Source organism: Danio rerio, chromosome 13 (genome assembly GCF_049306965.1).
Source record: "Danio rerio strain Tuebingen ecotype United States chromosome 13, GRCz12tu, whole genome shotgun sequence".
In the NCBI taxonomy this organism is placed as follows: Eukaryota; Metazoa; Chordata; class Actinopteri; order Cypriniformes; family Danionidae; genus Danio; species Danio rerio.
This window is the reverse complement of record NC_133188.1, coordinates 42,321,401-42,347,191: the sequence shown is the minus strand read 5'-3', so window position 1 is coordinate 42,347,191 and position 25,791 is coordinate 42,321,401. Positions and strand designations below refer to the sequence as shown.

Genomic DNA, 25,791 nt, shown 5'->3' with positions numbered 1-25,791 from the left:
AAGCCTATTACATATCCATAAAACACTGTGATATAACCGCGCTCGGATCGGATCGCTTTCTCACTGCAATCGAACCGCTCCAGGGTTCGTTTCAATCGAGCCGAGACCACCTCATTCAAGAGATCTCGGAGCGATTACTTTGGCGCGGAACAGAGCGTGATTGCCCTGTTCACATATGCCATATGCGCTAACTGGGCAAACGAGATACGTTCCGAAACAAAAGTGTGTGAAAGCACCCTAAGTCTCTGATGTCCCTAAAATGTATATGTGATGTTTCAGCTCAAAATACCCAACAAATAATGTTTTAGAACTCTTTGAGACAGCCCCTTTTTGATCCTAATTGTGCCATATCGGTGACTGTCGCTTTAAATTCAAATGAGATTGTGCTCTTTACAAAAGAGGACGGAGCTACAAACAACTGTGCATCAGCATAGCAGCAGATTCAAAACAGGACTAACATAAAAAACTGAAAATGTCATAAAAAGTGTCTCAGAAAAAGGTCGAATATGGAGTCTGCAGTGTTCATTTGTGCACTCTAAAACTCCACATTCATAATGCCTTTTAGTCAATGATATAATCTTCAGCAGGTACGATATAAATACTCTAATTGCAGACGGTTGCTTCTCACTAAGGACTGTCTATTCTAATGAAGCAGAGTTTATCGCTAATGGGGCTTTCCCTCTCTGATGACATGTACAAAGGGAGAATGTTGACTGAAGTGTTTGTGCAGACTGTTTTTATGAAATTTGATTATAAAAAGTAGAATTAAATAATTTTTACCATTAGAAGATTTAGAGGATACATTTACACACTATAGCCATGCAACGGAGTTTAAACCTCTTATAAAAGAGATTTTTGCATAATAGCTCCCCTTTATTATCGTAAAACAATCACATTTAAATCTAATAAAGCTAATGTCAGAAGTTGTATATGGTTTTGTATCCATTTAAATAAAAAAATAAGCAAAATAAAATAAAAATCTGCTATTGTAATCAACCATTAAAGAATCAAGAACAGTACATTTGATCGCTGAGGGCCAGAAAGAGGGCCCCACAGCAGGCCTCTGGACACCAAGCGTTAGATAGAGCAACACATCGCAAATCATCTGACCCACAGCCCCTTTAGGGTCCCAGGGAGGCAAACAGTGTGTTTACGGTTGTATAAAAAAATGCTAAAAATACCCTCCCCTTTCCCTGTGCAGATGACTGGGGTGTTATTTTTCACTGGCGAAATGTGTGGACGTACAAGAGACGTCCACTGGGTGCTGAATCTCTACAGCCAAACCAGCAGGTGTTTAAAACCACAGAGAACAATCCATTAGACCGAGCTAAAGACTATGATGAAACACAAAAGAAACAAAATGACCTACAAATGCTAAACAATGTAATGCATGGTGTAGATCCATATGACTGGTCCCCAAATCATCCACATTTATTTCTTTAACAAATTATCAAATGTCAAAAGCAAATTACACACTTGGCCTTTTCTCTGAGCCTCTTTTGACTATTAGATTTAAGTAACTGGTTCAAGGGACATTTTTAATGGATTGATGCAATCAGATTACCTCAAGTTCTACCAGATGTACAGCAGTCTATTAGATTGAGTACAAACACATTGCAAGAGTGTAATTGCTTCATCTTTTGTATGTTTTATATACAGTTGAAGTCAGAATTATTAGCCCCACTTTAATTATTTTGTTCTTTTTTAAATTTCCACAAATGATGTTTAACAGAGCAAGGAAATGTTCACAGTATGTCTGATAATATTTTTCTTCTGGAAAAAGTTTAGGCTAGAATAAAAGTAGTTTTTAATTAAAAATATATATATTTCAAGGACAAAATTATTAGCCTGTTTAAGCTAACTTTTTTCCCCGATAGTTTACAGAACAAACCATCATTATACAATAACTTGCCTAATTACCCTAACCTGCCTAGTTAACCTAATTTACCTAGTTAAGGCTTTAATTGTCACTTTAAGCTGTATAGAAGTGTCTTAAATAATATCTAGTCAAATATTATTTACTGTCATCATGGTAAAGATAAAATAAATCAGATATTAGAAATGAGTTATTAAAACTATTATGTTTAGAAATGTGTTGAAAAAATCTTCTCTCCATTAAACAGAAATTTGGGGAAAAATAAACAGGGATGTTAATAATTCAGGGGAGCTAATATTTCTGACTTCAACTGTATATGCTATATTTTTAAGGTTGAGTAATGAGAATATGTGTGGTACAATTATTTTATGATTTTAAAATTGAAGTGGCTGTAATATTAAAAAAAACATTTCAAATGCATTTCAAATAAATGCTGCTGTTTTAAGATTTACATTCATGCAAAAATATTACTGCTTTCGAGTTTTAAGCAACACTGTTTTCAAAGGTGATAAGAAATGTTTTGAAACAAAATCAGACTGATTTCTGAAGGATCATGATACTAAAGAAATAATGATAATAATCAGCTGTTATCACAATACAATAACATTTTTAAAAATATTTAAAAAAAGAAAAAATTTAAACAGTGATAAAAACAATTAACAATATTAGAGATTTTTTTAATCTAATAAATATTACTTTGGCAAGAAATTTCCTTTAAAAGGGTATTTTAAAAAATAGATTATTATACATTGTTAGATTAAGCAATAAGTCACAGAAAATGTATTTAAATGAAACAGTATTTAAATTTTTTTTTTACAACGTTTACGTTTTGTTTATCAAATACACATGTACTGTCTTTTTTATATCCAAATACTTGATGCCACTGTACTGCTATAAAAGACATTAAAATACTGCTGAAATGCATTCTCTATTTTTTCATATTTGAAATTAAACACTGGAACAGAGCATAAGACAGACATTAGACTCTGGAAAATTAAGTCAGAATAAAACATCATGACATTGTGCAATCCGTCAAATTATGTTTGATTAATCAAAAACAGTAGCAACAAATGGCAGGGACTAGGCCTGCCACAATCGTGAATTTGACATAAGCCAACAAGTAAATTATTGCAAATGAGATTATTTAATTGTCTGTATTGCTCGTCAGTTATAGTGTAAACATAATACATTTATTATTCAATATATAGTATTTCACTTGAAATGTCGCTTGAACGTAAAATATTTTTAAAAAGCTGAAATAACAGTAAAACTTTTTCTAACATTAGACATGTTAATCCTTGATTTCTCCATGTTTGCATGCTTAAGCTTACTATATCTGAATGCCAGAATATGACTCCAATTTGTCATACTAGCATATTGTAAATGAAACTGCACAATAATCACACTGCAATTTAAATCAAATAGCCACAATCAACCAAAACGATTATTATTTGAGACTACTTGTTATGATTATCAGCAGTGTCGCCCTTGCCAGCAACTGGACAACATCCAAGTCATTTTATCGAACTACAAATCCAATCATGTCCTTCAGTCACTTACCTGTTTCAGGTTACCCCAACATACATACACAGCTAAAGCTCGTGAAGACTGATTATTTGGACTATACACACACACATCTCACACACATACAGTGCTGAGTCTTGTTTCCCTGAAGTGAGCATTACGCAAACATTACTTGGATTGTCTACTGTGTTTTGACCCTTGTTGGATTTAATTGTTTCTGTTTGTTTTGCCTCCTGATTTGACCTGTTTGGATTACCTTCATGCTCCTGTCTGTCCCAGTGTAAACCTATTGGTGGGCAAAGCGAGGCTTCATGAAACACTGAAACAGTCTAAGCAAATGAATCGAAGCTTTGAAACGTTTTAAAACCCAGTGGTCACAGTGACACCTAGTGGTCATTTTTTAAGTTTTGCTATAGAACCGCTTCAGCAAAGAAACAGTTAAGAAAATTGAGGAATTATACCCCACATTGTAGCGCTGAAATTTCAAGTGATTTGGTGGAGCGGTGAGAGTTCCAGACTAGCATGCAGAGATAATAGGTTAGAATCCAGGGTGATACAGCTATAGATGTTAGTTTTTAAATGCCCTGTTCTTGTAATGTGTTTAACATTGGTCTGGCATCCAAATGAAAACTTTGTGAATAATTATGTCTTGTTTTGGTCATAAAAGTTGAGATTCGAACTTGGGACTTTTGAAGCACAGTTGCTCTGTCCACACGCACGGTCCAGTAGGCTACATGAGATACAGTTTTTTTTTTTTTTTGTCTGACCCTGTCAGTCTGTTACATGTCCATGTATTTATTATTTATTTATTTGTTACTTTGGTCGCCCTCTTGTGTTGTGTTGATGGTTGTGTTTTCATTTAGAGTTGATTTCCTCCGCACCTGCAGACAATTCATCGTCGGCTATTTAAGAGCTCGTGCTGCAGTGATTCAGAGACGTGGAGTTGTGCTCCTTATGTTCTCAGCCTGTGTTTGTTGTGTTTCCTCCCCACACTTTATTTATATTTGATTGTTTAATTAATAAAACCCCTAGACTGATCCATTTGTGTTTTTCCCTCATTTAATGTTGTGACTGGGGTCGTAGCATTAATTGGGAGCTCGTCCAAAAAGTTTAGATTATGTTCGTCAGCTGTTCAGTGTGGGAGGAGAGATGTGTGGCCACCCCGTTCATTTTGTGATTCGTCTGGATATGCTTTCGTTTGAGTGATCTCTTGCATCCCATATGTGAGTATTTGCCCTATTTAATTTAGTCGCCGGGTAGGTTGTGGACTTACCACTTTGTTATTTTGCCTTTCTTATTTTTGTGGTTATTCGGAGTGGAGGTATGCTTCAGAGCACTTGCTGCTGATCTATCAATTGGGTCAGTATGCAGTGTTCATGATTTCAGCATTTAAAGTCGCCTCGAGCCCCTAACGCCACTGAAGACTAGGGAAAAATACTGTGTTAAATGGGGTAAATACATTAGTTTTTTTAGGGGATTGCATTTGGTTACGATTTTGTGAATTATATTGATAACCTTTCAATTTCGTGTAATTTGTAGACTTGGTATTAGGTTACAGCCTGGCTGTGTGTGCGCGCGCGGCTGTGTGTGGATGCGGCTGTATGTGTGTGATTAAGTTGGAAAAATTAAATTTCGTTGATATTTTTGCTTAATCAGGTGAGTTGATGCTCTTTCGTTTAGATTATTTGATGGTTTAAATATTTGTAAACGTTTGGTTTAAAATATTTATCGTTAAAACCATTATTTAATTGTTTTGTGAGCATAACTGTGTACGTCGGAGATGGCGTCTGTAGTGGACACATTTCGTGAGTCTCCTTCTGAAGAACTGCTTTTATCGTGCACAAAAGAGCAGTTATTGCAAATTGCAGAGTCTTTTGAAATTGAAATTGCTCCAAGATATAAGACTTTGAAGGAAACTCTACGAAATGTGTTAAAAGGTTATCTGGTGGAATTAGGCGTTTTAGAAATGCCTGCAGAGACTGCTAGTCTTGTGGAGGAAGTGGCTGATCCTTCAGTAAGTGAACACGCTATTCGATTGAGAGAGTTAGCATTGAAAGAAAGAGAAATTGAGTTAGAATATGCTAAATTAGAGTTGCGAAAGCGTGAAATCGATCATCAATATGAACTAAAGCGTATGGAATTAGAGATGAGCGGAAAAAGTGTAGTCTCTAATGAATTTGATGTTGGTCGAAATCGGAGTATGGTTCCTCCTTTTTGTGAAAAGGATGTTGAGAAATATTTTAGTCATTTTGAGAGAGTCGCTGCTTCTTTAAAGTGGCCGGAAAATGTTTGGTCGCTGCTATTGCAGTGCGTGTTAACCGGTAAAGCACAAGAAGCATACGCTTCGTTGTCTATTGAAGAAACTGCTGACTATAAGCTGGTGAAAGCTGCTATATTGAGAGCATACGAGTTAGTTCCGGAGGCATATCGACAGCGTTTTCGGCATTATGCAAAGCTTTCAAATCAGTCTTATGTCGAGTTTGCACGAGAGAAAGAGATGTTGTTTGATCGGTGGTGCACGTCTCAAAAAGCTGAGAGTAAAGAACAAGTGAGACAACTTATTCTTTTGGAGGAGTTTAAAAATTGTGTACCATCTGCTCTTTCTACGTACCTTAATGAACAGAAAGCTGATACACTCCACAAAGCTGCCACTTTGGCAGATGATTTTGTTTTAACGCACAAAATCACTTTTAGAGAGAAATCGCGAGAGAAAGTTTTTGCTGAAGCACCTGTTTCACCACCTCGTAAGTCACTCCGTATTAGGTCAACTGTTCCGACTGATGAAAAGGCTTGTTTTTATTGCAAAAATTCTAGTCATTTAATTGCAAGCTGTCCAGTGTTGAGGAAGAAAGGGAAAGCAAAACATGTTGGGTTAATTTCTGTTGACTCGAGTTCAAATTTTAATTGTACGTCCGAGTCCGATTTTAATCCCACTAAAGATGGTTATGCGCCTTTCTTGCACTATGGAACTGTGTCCATTTCCAGCATGAGTAAGCCTGTGCCTGTACGCATTTTACGGGATACTGGAGCAAGTCTTTCCATAATTTTGGAAGGAGTTTTGCCATTATCAGAGGAAACTGCCACTGGTAGCGCGGTATTAGTGCGCGGTTTTGAGATGGGAGTTGCTGATGTTCCGTTGCATAAAATCAGTCTACAGTCTGAATTAGTGAGCGGTGACGTGATCGTCGGTGTTCGTGCTTCTCTTCCTATTGCTGGTGTAACATTCATTCTAGGCAATGATTTAGCGGGAGGTAGTGTATGGAGCGATATTAACGTGTCACCTGAAGTTGTTCCTGTACCACTCGCTGGTACTGATGACTGTGCGCTTAAGTATCCGGATGTATTTGCTGCGTGCGTGCTTACTCGATCTATGATTAAATCCGCTGAGACTTCTGATAGCGTTGATTTATGTGACACATTCATGGTAAATTCTGACACAACTGATTTGTTCTCTGTCCCTTTACAGGAAAAAGCAGATCTGTTTCCTGTGAGTGCTGAGAAGGATGCTATAGACTGTGCTGATGAGACTGATGCTGAAAGTGATCTTTGTGTCCCGAGAAGTTAATTGACGCTCAAAAATCTGACTCCACACTTACTTCGCTTTTCGAATTAGTTCGACCAGAGCAGGAGAATACGTGTGCGCCTCAGATGTACTTTCTTAGAAACGGCATTCTGATGAGAAAGTGGGTATCTCCAAAATCTTCTGAAGACTGGAATGTAGTTAACCAAATCGTAATTCCAGTAGATTACCGAGACATGATTTTAGATTGTGCACACAATGGTTCAGCTGGTCACTTGGGTATTTTAAAAACATACAATCGGATTTTGCGAAACTTTTATTGGCCTGGATTAAAGCGTGATGTTGCACGTTTTTGTAAGACTTGTCACGTTTGTCAAGTTGTTGGAAAACCCAACCAAACCATCAAACCTGCACCACTTTATCCAATTCCGATGGTTTCTGAGCCTTTAGAACACATTTTAATAGACTGTGTAGGACCGCTTCCACGTTCAAAATCTGGCTTTAAGTATCTTTTAACAATTATGTGCGCGACTACACGTTTCCCAGAGGCAATTCCTTTGCGTTCTGTAACCACTAGAGCGATCACCAAAGCGTTGGTCAAGTTTTTCACGCTCTTTGGTTTGCCAAAAATTCTCCAGAGTGATCAGGGAACGAATTTTACATCTCGAACGTTTTCTCAAGTACTTAAACAACTTGGTATAAAACATAACGTTTCCACTGCGTATCATCCAGAAAGTCAAGGTGCTTTAGAGAGGTTTCATCAAACTTTAAAGTCAATGTTGCGTACGTACTGTTTTGAGCTTGAGGGAGATTGGGAGGAAGGACTTCCATGGTTGCTTTTCGCTTCACGAGAGGTGATTCAAGAATCATCGGGCTTTAGCCCTGCAGAGCTCGTGTTTGGCTACAATTTGCGCGGCCCTTTGGCCGTATTGAAAGAGAGGTGGCTCTCTGATTCAAAAAGCACCACCGTACCGGAGTATTTTTCACAGTTTCGTACACGTCTATACAGAGTTCGTGAATTGGCAAAGCAGAACCTTGAAAAATCACAAGAAAAGATGAAAACTTGGTTCGACAAGAAAGCGAGAGAACGAAGTTTTAGCCCTGGTGACAAAGTTTTAGTGTTATTGCCAGTATCTGGTGGGTCGTTGCAAGCTCGTTATAGTGGCCCTTACGAGATCAAAAGGAAACTGTCAGATCGAGACTACGTTATCCATACACCTGATCGTCGAAAAAGTCTGAGAGTTTGTCATGTAAACATGATTAAACCCTATTATGAGAGAAAGTCGGATACTGAGAAAGTTAAAAACGTCATACAGTTACCTGTTCAAGAGTCTCTATCTGTGGGTGTGTTAACATCTGAACCAGTCGATGAAAAAGATGTAGAACCATCTAGATGTATCATTGAGGGTAGGTTGAAAAACTCTGAGATGCTCGAAAATTTAACTAGCAAACTACCACACTTGAGTCAAACTGAGAAAGCTGAAGTCATTGGGTTAGTGAGAAGTTTCCCAATGTTGTTCAGTGACATTCCTGGTTTAACTTCAGTGATTGAGCATGATATTGATGTTGGTTTTACCCAGCCGATTAAACAACATCCATATCGTGTTAATCCACTTAAAAGGTCGCTTCTGCAGAAGGAAGTTGAGTACATGTTGGAAAATCACATTGCTGAGTCTAGTACTAGTCCATGGAGTTCACCGTGTCTGCTGGTAGAGAAATCTGATGGCACATTTAGATTTTGTACAGATTATCGTCGTGTAAATGCCGTAACTAAAAGTGACTGCTATCCTTTGCCAAGAATAGATGATTGTGTGGATCGTGTAGGTTCTGCTACATACGTTTCGAAACTCGATCTATTAAAGGGATATTGGCAAGTGGGGTTAAGTGAACGTGCTAGAGAAATATCAGCATTTGTCACCCCGGATGCTTTTCTTAATTATAGGGTGATGGCATTCGGGATGAAAAACGCTCCAAGCACTTTCCAACGGCTCGTTAACACCGTGTTGGCCGGTGTTCCAAATTGCGAAGCGTACCTGGATGATGTAGTGTTGTATAGTTCGACATGGCAAGAGCACATGAGTTTGCTTCGACAGGTTTTTAATCGATTGGCAGAAGCTAAACTTACCGTTAACTTGGCCAAATGTGAATTTGGTAAAGCCACTATTGATTACCTGGGAAAAGTTATTGGTAATGGTGAAGTGCGCCCAGTTGCTGCTAAGGTGACTGCAATTTGTAATTTTCCCTCTCCGAAGGACCGCAAGCAATTGCGTCGTTTTCTAGGTATGGTAGGTTACTACCGTTCATTTTGTAAGAACTTTGCTACGGTTGTTTCTCCGCTAACCGATCTGTTGAGTCCAAAGACCCAATTTGAGTGGTCCGATGCATGCCAATGTGCAGTTGAGAACGTAAAGTCTTTGTTGATTTCAGCTCCAGTGTTGGCTGCACCAGATTATTTGAAGCCATTCAGTCTTGCGGTGGATGCAAGCGATGTTGGTGCGGGAGCTGTCCTTCAGCAAAGAGGTGCTGAAGTAGAACATCCAGTATGTTACTTTTCAAAGAAGTTTACTTCTACACAACGGAAGTATTCTACCATTGAAAAGGAGGCTTTAGCAATGGTTCTAGCCATCCAGCATTTTGAAGTTTATTTGTCCAATTATCACCCGATTGTTGTATATTGTGACCACAATCCTCTTTCCTAAACACCATGCGTAACTCTAATCAACGTTTGATGCGCTGGAGTTTATTTTTGCAGCCCTACGACCTTGACATTAAGCATGTCCGAGGTTGTGACAATGTGGTGGCTCATGCACTGTCCCGGGTGGAATAAGTGGGTAAGGTGCATGAAATGGTGTTCGGGAGAAGGTGTTTGAAAATGTTTTTTTTTTAGTTTGTGTTTTGGTGATGAAAACACTTTTGGGGGATGAAGGTGTTACATGTCCATGTATTTATTATTTATTTATTTGTTACTTTGTCGCCCTCTTGTGTTGTGTTGATGGTTGTGTTTTCATTTAGAGTTGATTTCCTCCGCACCTGCAGACAATTCATCGTCGGCTATTTAAGAGCTCGTGCTGCAGTGATTCAGAGACGGGGATTTGAGCGGCCGTCCAGACGTGGAGTTGTGCTCCTTATGTTCTCAGCCTGTGTTTGTTGTGTTTCCTCCCCACACTTTATTTATATTTGATTGTTTAATTAATAAAACCCCTAGACTGATCCATTTGTGTTTTTCCCTCATTTAATGTTGTGACTGGGGTCGTAACACAGTCAAATGCAGATTCGGCAGGTCTCGAAATGCTTCAGAAATGACTGATGCTTTGAATCGCTTTAGTCACATGACGTGGGTGTTTCAGATCATGCTTTGGCGCAGTGTTTTGAAACACTTGCGCTTTGTGATCTTGATAAAGTGTCGAAATGTCAGTTTCACGTTAGCCATCCCTAGTTAAACATTGACTGTATGACAATTGTAAATAAAGCTGCATTTGGATCAAACCAATGTTACCACATCCTATCATTACACTAAGCGTTGAGTGGAAACAATTACACCTGATATTGAATCACTGTTACTGAAACACTGATTTTATTTTTATGTTCACAGCATTGCAATAAAACAAAAATTGCCCAAAATTATGTGGTTAAGGTATTAGGGTATTGCATTTAATGTAATTTACATTCACCTATTAGCAAACACTTATGTTGCTAGTTCAACGATCTACTGTTTATCCAAAACTGTAATGATGAATTTTGTATGTTTGTGTCAAATTGAACAAGTCTAGACATTAGCCTATTTAGGCTTTCACCATGACATACGACCGAACAGAGCGCTTTGAAGAAGAAGAAAGTGGAGAATTTCATCTCTACTCTTCCCACCACGGCTCCATCAGGAACGCACAATCCCACCAGTTTTTCAGCCAAATACAAAAGAGCTCTTTCGAGCATCAATCTGGGCTCATAAATACTGTATGATGTGGGTTCCAGCGGTTTGGACGGCTTGACCTTGACAGACACAGCATTCATGTTACGCGTGGATTAAACATACCTGCGATGTCTAACTAACACACAGAAGCCTTCTTTGAACTTGATGTCACCCTTGAGCTACAAGTTATTAAAGTCGTTTTAAGGCAATTAATATACAGGACATGATTCCCCATTACTGCTTGATTTCTCTTCTAGCCGGCACTCCATTATAGTCACCTCTCTTTCTCCTTGGTCGAGCTCACTGCCCACGGTCTGCAAATTAATTCTGTCCAAATTATTCAACATGTCTCACGGCTCACCTCACAGTTTATCCTTATTAGCCAATGCGAGGGGAATTTTCTCAGCAAGCTTGTGATATCTGGGTCATTCCATGTCAACACGCCATTATAGGCATCTGCGACAACTCCAAGGTTTTTCTACAGCGGTGTTTCTCAACTGGTGGGATGCAGCCCAAAAGCGGGTTGCAAAACAGTATGATACATATGAATTAAAAATGTTATTGCAAAAATAAAAATTGTATGCATGTGCTATGACCCAAAAAATTATTTGAGTGTATTGCAGATGGTTTTTAAAATGCACATCTTTGCTAGATGTTGACGCTTCTGTCAGACACAGTTCAAGTGCACCTGAGAAAATCATCTCTTTAATTGCAAACACATTTGCAGCATGCACACTGTACAGGACTTCATTATAAATAAAGAGCTAAGTAAATAATCAATCAGCACAACTAAAATTGATTAAAAAATCTTAATTTATTTTTCCCAGTAATGGTTGCAGATGGAAGGGCATCCGCTTACTAAAACATATGTTGAAATAGTTGGTGGTTCATTCCACCTAGCAACCTCTGATAAATAATTAGGGTTGGGTATTGTTTAGGGTCATTTCGATACCAGTGCTAAATCAATACTTTTAACGCTGTACTAAAACTGAAATAAGGAACCGAAATTCAGATGGTGATTTGGTCCGGTGCATACTGGTTACATAAATACCTAGATAGAATTAGGTACACACAACCCTATAAATAAATGACTAAGCCTAAAGCAAATGAATAAATGAATGAATCTCTATTTATTGGTAATTGTATGACTTATTTAAAAGGTACTGGTTTGGCATATCGGTATTACTTTAATTCTATTAAATCAAGTGCAGTTTCCACATGGTTCATTTACATTACACAATTTTTCATTAACTTCAACATTTACAATTACTAATTTAACAGACGTTTTTATCCAAAGCAACTTAGGACAAAATCACCTAAAATTACCAGAGATCAGCATTCTATAGATGCCATGACAAGTCTAAATTAGTTTTTCAGGTTATTTTTATCAACATTACTGAATCTACTGAAAGGGTGCTTGTAGGCAAGTATATATACAGTACATAAAGAGGAAAGAGTGCTTCTTACAAGTGGTTTATCAAGCCCACTCACCTGTGTGAAGCACAAACAGAATTGCACAATATTTTCCTAGAAACATATAATGTTTATAAGAAAGTGTCCAGTGCAGGGGTGATCAAACTCGGTCCTGGAGGGCGGTGTCCTACATATTTTTAGTTTCAAACCCAATTAAACACACCTGAACCAGCAAACCAAGCTCTTCCAAGAGCGCGTGTTGAAAGAAATTGGAGCTAAACTATGCAGGACAACAGCCCTCCAGGACCGAGTTTGGACCCCCCTTGTCCAGTGCAACATAGTGGTTATTCTCTTTTCTTGCTATTTTATATATTTTTAAAAAACTGTAATGAATTATATAATCAGTCCACAGTGGGGCTGTGCAACATTGAAGAAACATGTGATATGTGATAGCATGCTAAATAAAGCAGTATTTGATTTGTGATATGATATTTAATTTTATTTTTATAACCAGTACGTTTCATCTTATTTTAGGAAATGAATGCATCACTACATCTTCTGAACAGCTTTTTTCACTGTTGCATAAGACAAATTTGAACAATTTATATGTACTTAATGTATATAATAAAAAATATTAGAATGAAAAAAAGATAAATCACCACAACTTTTCTTTGCTAGTATAGTTTTATCAACCTGAAAACATCAAGAACAATCAGGAGAAGAAGAAAAAAAAACACATGAAGCATAGCAGTTACTACTTTGGTGTCTTATTGCTTTCTTAATATTGATTGTTATGAGGCTGTACTTCAGCATCCATACTATAGTTAATAGTTTGACAAATAAAAGACAAAATACAGCATGTCCACTTTGTTTGGTTTCAGAAATGCGTGTTTACATGTAAATAAATTGTCACTTTAGAATTGTAGAGTTCTATCTAACATTTTTGTCAAAATTGCATTCACATATTCTTATTAAATTTACATTGTGATATTTTTTATAAGATAACATTATAATTTTACATTACATTAAGACTTTTTAATTAAAAAAACAAAAAAAGGTTTTATCTGCAAAGTCGAACTGGCTCTATAAGGTTCTTTCAGTGAGCCAATCAGCATTTTGAATACACACACACGAGGCTTAATCAGGATTAGCTTTCTTTTTCATTTCGCTAAACTGCTCCATTGACAGCGGGAAAGACCAGAAGGAAACACAAAATTAGAGTAGACTAAATAATGTCACACCGCACAAAATTGAGAAGAAACTTGAAATTGAAAATATGTGTAAATGTGATGATTTAGAACCATTTTTTAATTCATTTTTTTAATGTAATATATCAAATGGAGTGAAATGGAGTATATTATATATATATATATATATATATATATATATATATATATATATATATATATATATATATATATATATATATATATATATATATTAGTTTGTAAAACTTTTTTTCAGTGTTTATTAAACTAATTTGCTCATTGTCTGTTTTCTTTTAAAAGTCTTTAAATTTTAGAGTAAGCCTTGAAGGGCAAATATTTAATTCTTGGGACATGTAATATCATACATAAAATTAAATAGTTCATATAAAGCATTTAAGAAATATTACCATATCAATTACATAAAATTAACAAATGTAAGAGAATTTTGATCATTTAAATTGAGTGTACATTTAGGTTCTCTGTCTTGTTAATGTATGAAGGAGAACTGTTACACACCTATTGTTTGCTCAGTGGAATGCCAAAACTTTTAAGCTCAATATCTCAAAATCATTCAGAACGCAGATAGAACCTTATAATTCAAAGGCCACAAAATGTCTGAAAAGTCTCTGCAAACCTATAAATTGATATACATAGCACGTTAGCAATATTTTATCATTCAGTTATTCATTTTCTTGTTGGCTTAGTCACTTTATTAATTCAGGGTCGCCACAGCAGAATGAACTGCCAACTTATCCAGCACGTTTTTATGCAGCTTATGCCCTTCCAGCCGCAACCCATCTCTGGGAAACATTCACACACTCATTCACACACACACTCATACACTACGGACAATTTAGCCTACCCAATTCACCTGTACCACATGTCTTCGGACTGTGGGGGAAACCAGAGCACCCGGAGGAAACCCAGGCGAACGCAGGGAGAACATGCAAACTCCACAAAGAAACACCAACTGAGCCAAGGCTCGAACCAGCGACCTTCTTGCTGTGAGGCGAAAGCACTACCTACTGCGCCACTGCATCGCCTAGAAACATTTCAATAACTTCAATATATTGCACAGCCCTAGTCCCCAGTTTGGGGCAAGTATCTTATCTCATCCTGTGAGTTTTAGTCATATTCCTTTAATGTCTGTGTAAAGTGAAAATTTTTACATGATATTTTGGAATTGTGTTAGCTTCTAAATTAAAAAAACAAGTAAACAAACAAAGGTTGTGGAAAATGCAGACAAAATGATAAAGCCAGTTGAAAATCACTATTCTACAGGATATCAGCTGAAAAATGTGTTGGCATATTTTCAGATCTTGAGTGGTGGAAACTCATGCAATACGCTCATAGAATGCAGTTGTTCAGAGGCAACCTGCACTCCGTCCCTTACAGAGATTTATATGAGAAGCTGTCAGAAAGCCTAACCAAAACACGCAACATGTGGATGTGGGCATTAACTCAAACTACCATCATAACATGCTCATCGCAGCAATGATTCTACAAGGAACTGTCCTACTTTCTGCTCTCCAGATGCTGGAAGATTCAGCACATCATCGATCACGAAACTACGTAAACATCCATATGGATAGTCACATTTGCTTCAATAACTTTCAGCTTAGCAGTCACTCCATTATTTTCAGACAAAACCATCTATTGACTGATGTGTGAGTGGAAAACAAATGGCACAACATCAAACCACAATCGACAACTGCAGAACTTACTCTGTTGGTTTAAACAGGGGTTTACTTCCCAGTCTAAACAACGGCGTGTCGCTGTCCGTCACGGTGCCTTTTCTGAGGAGAAACTTCTCAGCTAAATCAAATCCTGTATACAAGAGATGGAAAAGAAAAACATACATTATATTTATGCATGTGCCAGACACTTTTATCCAAAGCGAGTTGCGGTATACTTTGTGTAAACATTTTGGGAATTGAAAACATGACCTCAGCTGTTGCAAGTACCATGTTCTGCTCAAAGAACAACGTTAGCTTCAGGCTAAAGAGATTTGCAGCAAATGTTGTCCTATACAAACCGCTGAACAAACGTTTTTAGTCTTTTATGTGGAAGGATAAATGTTAGTTCTGTAAACAGTCTGCTTTTCGGCCTGTTTTTAACCTTTAAGCATTCAAACTTCACCAAACTGTACAGAAGTCATTAAAACTTTATTTTGTAGCTTTAAGCCTTAGCTACAGTGGTTTACAGTTCATTTATACTAAAGGGTTTTAACAGTCCGCTTCAGTCTGATAGAATAAGCACTGACAGAAACAAGCATTCAATATAATCTACAATGGCAGTGATATTTGCATTCCATAGTGTGATTGGGTGTTTTCTTCTGCACTCATTTGCATTTTAATGACATTGTCATATTTGCATTCCACATTGTGATTGATTATTTGTCTTGCACTCATTTGTATATTAATGATACTGTGATACCATATTGTGCTATTTTTCTTGCACTCATTTGTATTTTAAATAGTAATATATTGCAGTCTAAACAATATCCTTTCTAAAAGTGATGTCAATAAGATTATACAATAGGTCATTTTCATTTCGCAATTCAATTTAAAACTTTCTAACTTACTAAATATTATTTCAATTATATATGCTGTTTAAAGGTGCAGTAGAGGATCTGACTAAATGCTAACCATTAGCATAATAACTTTGAAACATATTTCCCTCCCCTGCCGCCCAAAGCCACGCCTCCTAAAAATCACGAATGTACACAATAAAGATGACAGTAAATAACCCACTAGATCATGTCACTAGGCAGTTAGAAAACTTTAAAAGCACTTTATAATACTACAATTCCGAACGAAAAACTGTTTTATATCCAGCACATTTTCAGTTTCAAGAAAAACTTGTCATAATGTGCAATATTTCATGCATGCAATGCGCTTTGGCCTAAAGTGACTACTAGGGCTGTAACGATACACGATATAAAATCGAAATCGCGACACTCAGATCTACGATCCTGTGTCGCGGTGTGATAAGGGAGAATCGCGACACACCCACCCCGTCATACCTTTCCAATAACGTCACGCGTGCCTGCAAAAGTTGAGCTAATTAAGACTTTTTTTCGTTCGACATTACAAGCACTGCTCCGTTTAAGCCCTCGCAATATTTAGCCGGGAGAGCTCGCACGGAGCTCTTAGTAAGGGGCCGTCTGAATGTGTCAAGAATATCAAAAACAAAACCAACTTAACCCCGCTTGACAACCGACAACGCCAGAAACATTGCCAATGCTGTCAAAGCGGCCGGATTTTCAGCGCATATACGATGATTTGCTCACACTGTTAATGTGGCTGCGCAGAGAGGGATGGGCGTTCACCAGATGTCAGGTAACAGCCAAACTTTTCTGTAACCGTGCTGTGCGCTTTCTGTTTGAACCTTTGGGAGTGCTGACTGACAGGTGCGTGCGGTCAGAAAACACGACGAAGCTTTCAGTTAAAATAAACACAGTTTCTATAGTTATAGCCTACTTTATTTAGAGATAAAGGTATATGGCTCTGCATATAATCACTCAATCTTGCTGGAGTTTATAGCCGTTTCGCTTTACTTCAGGACGCATTAACACCGTTCTGAAGGTCTAATCGTTGTTTTAAGTTATCCAGAGCTGTATGAATATACAAATCTTGAATATAACAATAGTATTAAATATTACAATTGTAACAAGACAGACAGCAACACTTTTGCACAATTGATACCCAGCTGATTCAGTCGTTTATAAGAGGACCGCGCCTCTTCTTTTTTCCTTGTCAACATAAAGGCAGTAAGGTGCGCCTTGTTTTCGGCCACTTGTTTAACTGCAAGGCATACTTAATTTGCGGGATGATAACGTATAACCCGTGCCTACAGACACATTTGCTAAAGAAGCAAAATGGAAGAAGAATATTGCTGTTTGATACAGACCTGTTGATACTAAACCAGCGCTTATGTTGACCTGGATCTGCGTAATAAACGCAACAAATAGGCTTTACTTTTTATTTTACAGCTTAAAGCATGTACGCAGATTAATGCAATATCATATTTAAACAAACTGTTTACAAAAAGTCTACATATGCGCGCGCGTTGTTGTCTTTTCATCAGGCAGCGCGCGCACTTGAACCGCGAGGGAGAGAGAGGAAACCATAGGCTATATCAGGACATAATCTTTAAAATAAGGATTTCTATTAAAATGTAAAAGGTTTTGTGATTATAATAATAACAGCGGGGCATTAAATAAATGCATATTTTCCGTGGAGCAAGCAATTTGAGGAAGGCTGCGATTTTTATTTGACGGAAGAAATAAACATAGCCTATGATTGGAAAAAAAGCCTATGCCGGTTATTAAAAAGAATCAGTCAGTATTTTCGTTTTATAAAATAAATTAATTATTTAAGTGAAAATAATTTAGGGCAGTCCTATTTATTTTATTCATTTTATTTAGATTATTCTGCTCTTCTGTGCTAAACACTGCAGGTGCGTGAAGATGCTCTGTTGTTCTGTTCCGCTATTAATATATAAAAATAAATCAGTATTTTAAAATGCAATATTTAATGTGTCATACACAAAATAGACACGTCAATTTGTTTCATATAAAATTAATAGTAATCTGACCAGTTAACCGTTAATAACCGATTAATGAGCGGCGGTTGTCGAAATGAGCATCCCTAGCTATTTAATTTACTTTTTCTATGCAAGAGAACTTGATTGAAAAATAATTTTCAACATGCTTGAACCATCTAAACAATGGAGTTTAGTTTGGTTTTTCAACAGTATTTTGTTACAAAGAAAACAGAAGTGATATAGCTTTGCCTATTTATTTATTTTATATATGGCTATTTATATTGTTAATAATTTGCATAGTTAATATTGTTCTTTGATGTTTAGTTTATAAAGATTTTTCAAATGTTATTTAATTAAAAATAGTTTTAAAAATCTTTTTTTTCCCCACCCCACACGAAAAAAATAAAATAAAAAATCGTGATACGAATCGAATCGTGGGTCAAAAATCGTGATACGAACCGAATCGTGGGTTTGGTGTATCGTTACAGCCCTAGTGACTACTGCATGCTTAGTGGTTGGCCACCAGGGTAAAGGAATTACTCTTATTACTAAGCCATACTTTTCACAGAATATTCAGAGTAGCATGATAAACAATAAAGGGAGTGCATCACAGGTTGTCATTGTTCAAAAATAAACCAATGTGAATATAAAACCAACTTCACCTCAGCAAAGCAGGCTAGGCAGAATAGCGCTATTTACTTATGTTTTGTTGTTAAACTAAATCAAAATCTACATTATCGATGCTGTAAAGGGTACTTTGTCAAATTGAAAATGGCTTTAGATTTCAGTGGCTGAACAACACTTCCATGCATATGACACATTCGAAAAACAACAAAATCTACATCAGCTTTGCCTGACTAAAATAGTTTTAAAACATAACATTACCTGTCTAAAAGAAATACTTTAGCCATGGTGTTGTCCTTCCTCCAGCGTGCAAAAGTAACTCCAATATTGATTCAGGATTTTCAAATGTTTTGATTCAGCATTTGTTTTTACTGCTGTCACTTACTTGTATGCACATGCTCACGTAAACGGCGGATCTGCGTAAAATGGGTGAGCAGATGTACAAATCTACATTTAATGACTGACAGTTTGGGCTATTTATTCAGAATTATAGGAATTATCGGCCCAACAAATTTTAATTGGATAAACATTTTTTTGTCTAATGGCTTACCCAGATTATAAAAATACATTTAAATACACATAGATCATTTACTTTAATCATTACTATTGGAATGTGAAGAGACAACAAAATGTTTCTGAAGACAAAATCACCTGCTGCACCTTTAAACGCCTAATTATCATGTTAAAATTATTTCTAAAGCTCATGTGGCACTGAAGACTGAAGTAATGATGCTGACAGTTCACCACTGCTTTAAAAGCATTAAGATTTTACAATACAGCTCATATATAATATAAATATATAATATTCAAAATAAACCAGCTTTTGCTATCTCTCCAGGCGAGTACATATACAAGGAACATTTCTTTCAAAAACATTTGAAAAAGAATGCAAACCGTTGAATAGTTTTGTACATCTAAACATTTTACATAGTGACTATTGATTTCTGTGTGCAGCCAATAGATAGAAAAATGCTCTGACGCTGCATTTCACAGAATCACATCTTAAAACTTTAACAGCATTCTCGAGCTGGGTTGCAAGGACTGCCATTTCCTCCAGGAAATGCGAAATTAGCTGTATAAATTGCTCTGTCAGCTTCAGCCATGGGTAACATTAGAGATGTTTTAAACAGCCGGTTTGATGTTTAACAGTGCTGCATGAGGACGAGCTGTGCTTGATTTCTATTTGTATATACAGCATTCTTTGTTTGTACCTGTGAATTCTCTGTGAAGGTTCACATTGGTGTGCCATTTATCCTCCAGCTTCAGGGGTGGACATGTATGATCTGCAGAGCAAAAGAATATCATGCATTAATGAAGGAATTGAACTGATTTGAGCAAACTAGTAATGCTTTAGCTTATTCAGTACACAGGAGACTGCAACTAGTTTTTTTTTTTACTTTTTACTTCACTTAATACTTAATATACTTTTTGTATATCTGCATACCTTAATGTATTGGCTATAAAAATGGCAACAAAATCCATACAGTTTGATGCACATGGTTAGTTGTCACAATGGGTTTTTTTCTTTAAACAACCTATCTGCATGTTTAGGCTATACCTGCCAACACTCTCCTTTTTCCCGGGAGTCACCCATATTTCAGACCCATCTCCCACCATCCTCCCGTTTTGCTATTTATCCCGGAAAACTCCCGTAATTTCACGTAAAGATATCAGTTAAATGGTTACGTTATGTTTAGATGGGGTATTATGAAAGCAAAAATCATTAAACAAGCCCAATAACCTTGATTTTTTAACAAATTATTCACATTCTCCATGATTTATGTACTTACAAGGTATTTGCCCACCGGCAACTATAGTTGCTGCTTGAACATTTGACAAAGTATACAAAATACAAAAAAAACTATAGATCTCTTCAAAGATTAGGTTCATTTGAATGAATCTAGAGACCTTCATGATAATGTTGATATACATTTTTTACATGAACAAAAAAAAATATTATTGATATCATGAAAATTGCCTTTATTTGGAAGGGTTTGCATCCATTTTGCATCCTGAAGTGGAAGGCCTTATGTGACAGGATGTAAATAAATTCCTTTTTTTCTTTCTTGAAATCTTTTGGTTGTTTGCTTGCATGTCATTGACAAATAAACATGGAAAACGTAGAAAATTCCTTATAAAAGGAAAGTGGCAACTATGAACTTCAGCAAGTTGCCGGTAGGATTAAATGGGTTAATCTTAAAAGTCAATTTACATAAATCTGAAGTCATGCCAACATGACGTTTTTGGTGAAAAAATAGCCTAGAGCTCAATCTGCAGTTAAAATATAAGCTCAAAATCAGTTCAAAAAAGATATACTGTATTTAGAAAATCTCAGAAGCAATGCAGAAATATAGCTCTAATTGCAACTATTCCACACAATAGTTTTTTTAGTTTACATAGACCAGCCAATGTTCTTTTAGATGAACTGTCATGCCATTTTGAACTCACTACATTTTAGATATGTCTCATTTGGAATCATTGCATGATTGAGACTAAATTTAACATGGGTCAAAACACAGGAACAGCAGCACTTCAATAAATTGCAATGTGCCATGCCACATCTTCATTCATTCATTCATTCAATCATTTTCTTTTACAGCATAGTCCCTCACTAAAAAAAAAAAAAAAACTTTTTTTTCTCGTTCAAACTACTGAGCTGAAACACAATTCTTGAGATTTCATTGGGAGAACTTCGTTTTTTATGTTCAATCTACATAAATTTGTTAAAAGTGTTGAGTTAACTGAAGTAAACTGCTTTATTAATTTGGAGTCGCCACAGCCGAATGAACGCCTACTTATGAGCATTTGTTTTACGCAGAGGATGCCCCTCCAGCTGCAAAGCATCATTGGGAAACACCAATACACACTCAATCACACACATACATTATGGTTAATTTAGCTTACCCAATTCACCTATAGCACATGTCTTTGGACTTGTGGGGGAAACCAGAGCATGCCACATCTTTAAAATACAAAATGTATTTTACCACAGTATTCTCTATGAATTTTCAGTCCTGAAAACATGGAAGTCTATCCTGCTGCTCCTCATGGTGCTTACATTTACACACGGTTTCATCGCATTTAATGCTCGAACAACTAAATGAACGTTTAGGTTTATTTAACTGAATATATTATATAATGAACTAAGTATTAAACTATCAATGCTGTTAAAGTAACCTTGTGAAAATAAAGATGAAGTCAATCCATCCTTTAGCAAATTTTATGGCTGACTTAAAACTGCTCCCTGCATAAGGTTCAGCATATTCCAAACAATTAGGTTGATTTGTTCTCAGAACTGTGAGACATACACTAAATGCTCATGACACATAAAACCCTACTAGTTACAAAGATCCCTTTGAGACAACTAGTCCTGGTCTCCGCATCTAATGCATTTGCAGCCTCATACTGCAGAAGGACAAATTCTGCTTAATCAACAATTATATCACATAAAAAAAAAGCTCACAGGGACGCAAATGCCAAAACACACAAACCTATCTACATCCACAGCCGCACACCGACATTAACGAAAAACTCCAAAAATCAGCACATCTGCTGGCAACTGCCGACTCTTAAGGAGAAGGGACACATGCTGTAAATCCTCTCCAAATCTCTTCCTGGATGTCACGCTCGCACAGTGGATCACGGGAGATAGCAATTCACTCAGCTGGCAAAAATATTGCTTGCCTGTCTTCTTGTTCAGGGCGCACTCATTCGTGGGCATTTACACTGTGCAATATTATTCCTTAATCGCTTCAAGTTAATCTGAATGGGGCCAATAAATCGGACACATAACACCACAGCGGATGTGTCATGGTGCCTTCTGACTAATGCCACCCGGGTCAAGGGCTTGACGCCATGTCCTCGCATGAAGGAATTTCAAACAGCCATGCAAGAGTCTCTGTTTCTTAAAGGAGAGTGTGACGTCTCTCCCCAAAAACAATTTATTTGCATACAAGGACTACAAAGAAAGAAGAAGCAAGTAAAAACAGTGTGATAATTGAATATGAAGACAGTGGAGCTCCTTGGTCAATGTTTTCATTTAAAAGCCCTTTTGTTACAAAATTATGGACACCCATTTCAATCTGGGTATAATAGCAATGCAATTACATACAATAAATCAATCATTAAACAGTACAATGTATAAGTACATGACGGCAGGGTTGCAAAGGGGCAAAAAGTTTACGATACATTTTTGGAAACTATCTAGAAAAATTTCACGAGAACTTCATCTAGGAAATTTTCCAATTTGAAAACATACCAAGAATTTAAGGGAAATTACAGAAAATATATGAAAATTTGGGGGAAAATTTCAATAATAAATTTAATTATTGACTATTTTCTAATATAAACAGTGTCATATAAAAAACATAAGTATCAGCATTTTGTTTGGTCATAACCTGACATGCATGCAATTTCTTTTTTTCACTTTGATTTCATTATAAGTGGAACTTTAATTCTTTCTTAGGTGTAATGTGTCCACACTTGAGTGTATGTGGCCTTATTCTGCAGAATAAGCTAAGAAAAACACTTTTTCATAGGCTAATCTTGATTGTGAATTGTTTATTCACTTTAATTCCTGTTAATTCCAATAAATTACTGTTAATTCCCATGACAATTCCCACAATTTTGCAACCCTTACTAAAGGTACCTAAAACTTATCTTGCAATTTGTAAGATTAAAAAACTAAAAAGAAAGGAGGAAGCTAAAAAAAAAAGAGTGATAATTGAACATGACAGTGGAGCTCCTTAGTCAATATTTTCATTTAAAATCAATTTTGTTATACAATTATGGAAACCCATTTCAGTCTGGGTGTAATAGCAATGCAATTAAATACAATAAATAAATGGTACAGATGGTAATTACATAATAATGGTAGGGCTGCAAAGGGGCGGAAAGTTTATAATACAATTTTGTAAACTATCTAGAAAGATTTCACAAGAACTTATTCTGGGAAATTTTCCAAATAGGAAACTTACCAGGAATTTATGGAAATTTACAGGAAATATTTACAGCAAATGTTGCATATTTTGACAATAATAAATGTCATTCATTCATTCATTTTCTTTTTTAGCTTAGTCCCTTTATTAATCAGAGGTCGCCACAGCGGAATGAACCACCAACTTATCCAGCATGTTTTATGCAATGGATGCCCTACAGCCACAACACGTCACTGGGAAATGTTTCTCTTGTGCTTTTTAAAAGAATTCTTAGATAGCATTTTGCAATTCTGCCTTCGAATCAGTTAACACAGATAAAACAAAGCTCTACTTGAATGTGATGACAGTAGTGATTAAAATCCATTTTGTTACACAATTATGAAAACTCATTTCCATATGGATTTTACAGTAATACAATTTAATACAATAAATCAATTTTTTAATACAATAAATCATTTCTTTTATTTTCTCATCTATAAGGGGTTAAATTGTTAGGGAAGAATTTATTTAGTAAAAATAAATAACTAAATAAATAAATTATACATTTAAAAAAAAAATTAATATCTGTTTACATCTTGCAATACTTAAATTATAGATCTCAAATCAAAAGTATTTCCTGTAAAAACTCCAAAAAAACAATTCTGAACTTACACCTTCCAATTCTGGCCTTTTTATTTCCTTATAATTGAGCTTAGCTCCTCTCACATTTCAAAATTTTCATAGTCCAGTAATGTTCATTAATCTTACCAACTGAATCTAAATGGTGCCAATAAAGCAATTCTACAGGACACAAAACACCACAGAGGATGCATCCTGGTGCCATCTGCCTATAATGCCACCCAGGTCAAGGGCTTGGCGCCATGTCCTCGCAAAACAAAGAATTTCAAATAGCCATGCAAGAGTGTCCGCTTCTTAAAGGAGGGCTTGGCGTCTTTCATCACAAACAATTCATTTGCATGCAAGGATTCCAAACAAGAGAGCTAAAACAGTGCGCTAATTAAACGTGATGACAGCGGCACTCTGTGGTGCAGACAACGTTGACCTCTCGTGCGGTGACGAACACGGCTTGAAAAACCAAACAGATGTAATCACTTCTAATCAAACCTTTTTTGTAAACGGACAAGAACAAGCAAACATCTCCGCGCTGGGCTCTTGGTGACAGCATACATACCTATTCTCTCATTCACTGCCATTCCTGAAGCAAAAGGAATGGAATTTACGATCCACAGGAAAACAGTCCATCTGAGATAGTGAATCATGTCGTCTTTGGCACATGAGAAAGGGCCCCTTGAAAACCTAAGAATAGAAAACAACGTCACTTTTACAACTCTTTGATGGGTAACGCAACACCACTTGTTACTGTCTATATGACAGTATTTTTTGGCATGCCTTTGCAACTCGGCTACTTTTTGTTATGCTTTGTTGATTTAAATCAGCATTATAGTAAGAGAATCAATATCAAACGAAAACAAAATTGGGTTGCGTAAAATTCGTCTAGAGCTACAATTATGTGGTGAAACGTCTTAAGGCAAAATGTCAAGTGTGACATTTCACTCCTCAGAATAAACTGCAGGCCAGAGTAAGTTTCCAGCATGAGGTGCTTCTGGGGACCCAGTGCCAGATTCCTGTAAACTAATACGATCCGTTACCCACCGCTGACTGTTGTTATAGAGCTCTTAAGTAACAGGGCAAACAAATTGCTCTAAATTATTAAACACTTGGGCCACGGCTTTTTTGAAAAACACGCAGTTTTGCCGGCTACAATCAGTGGTGCATCGCTGCATATAAACAAAGTGAATTATTTTTAATGCACAACTCAAAGCGATAGGTTAAATTAAACCATTTTAACATTTTTTTATGACTTCCAATTAAAGCATAAATCTAAACCTTGTACATACTGTAATATACAGTAGACATGATGTGAAGTTGCAGCTGTAAATATTATTCATAAATCACTTGAATAATATTTCGTTTCCAATCTGCACGTATGAATTTGTTCCACTCCTCAGCCATACTGAAAGCTTTAAAGATTAAGGAAGTTAAGTTAAAAATCTCTTATCAACCAAAAATTACACATTTTTGCAACATTGGATTAAGGACTGGATGATATTGAAAAAAAATCTGACATATTTTGCAATACTTTAAATTTTTGCAATATATTTATATTGCGATAGGAATATCATTTCACAAGATGAATTCAATAGCTCTATTTGGAAAGGTTTGGATAGAAA

General features: G+C 36.4%; 1 protein-coding gene across 3 annotated transcripts in view; it reads right to left on the bottom strand.

Annotated features, from left to right (window-relative positions):
- The window catches only part of col19a1 (collagen, type XIX, alpha 1), a 101,851-nt gene that overhangs the window by 73,675 nt on the left and 2,385 nt on the right, over positions 1 to 25,791 (bottom strand). For all 3 annotated transcript variants that reach the window (XR_012388672.1, XR_012388673.1, NM_001077317.2), the window contains 3 exon segments: positions 24,732 to 24,856; positions 19,835 to 19,906; positions 15,176 to 15,278 (listed from right to left, as the gene is read on the bottom strand). Coding sequence is in view for 1 of the 3 variants with exons in the window: in NM_001077317.2 (NP_001070785.2) it covers positions 15,176 to 15,278; positions 19,835 to 19,906; positions 24,732 to 24,856 (300 nt within the window). In the remaining 2 variants the exon portion in view is untranslated.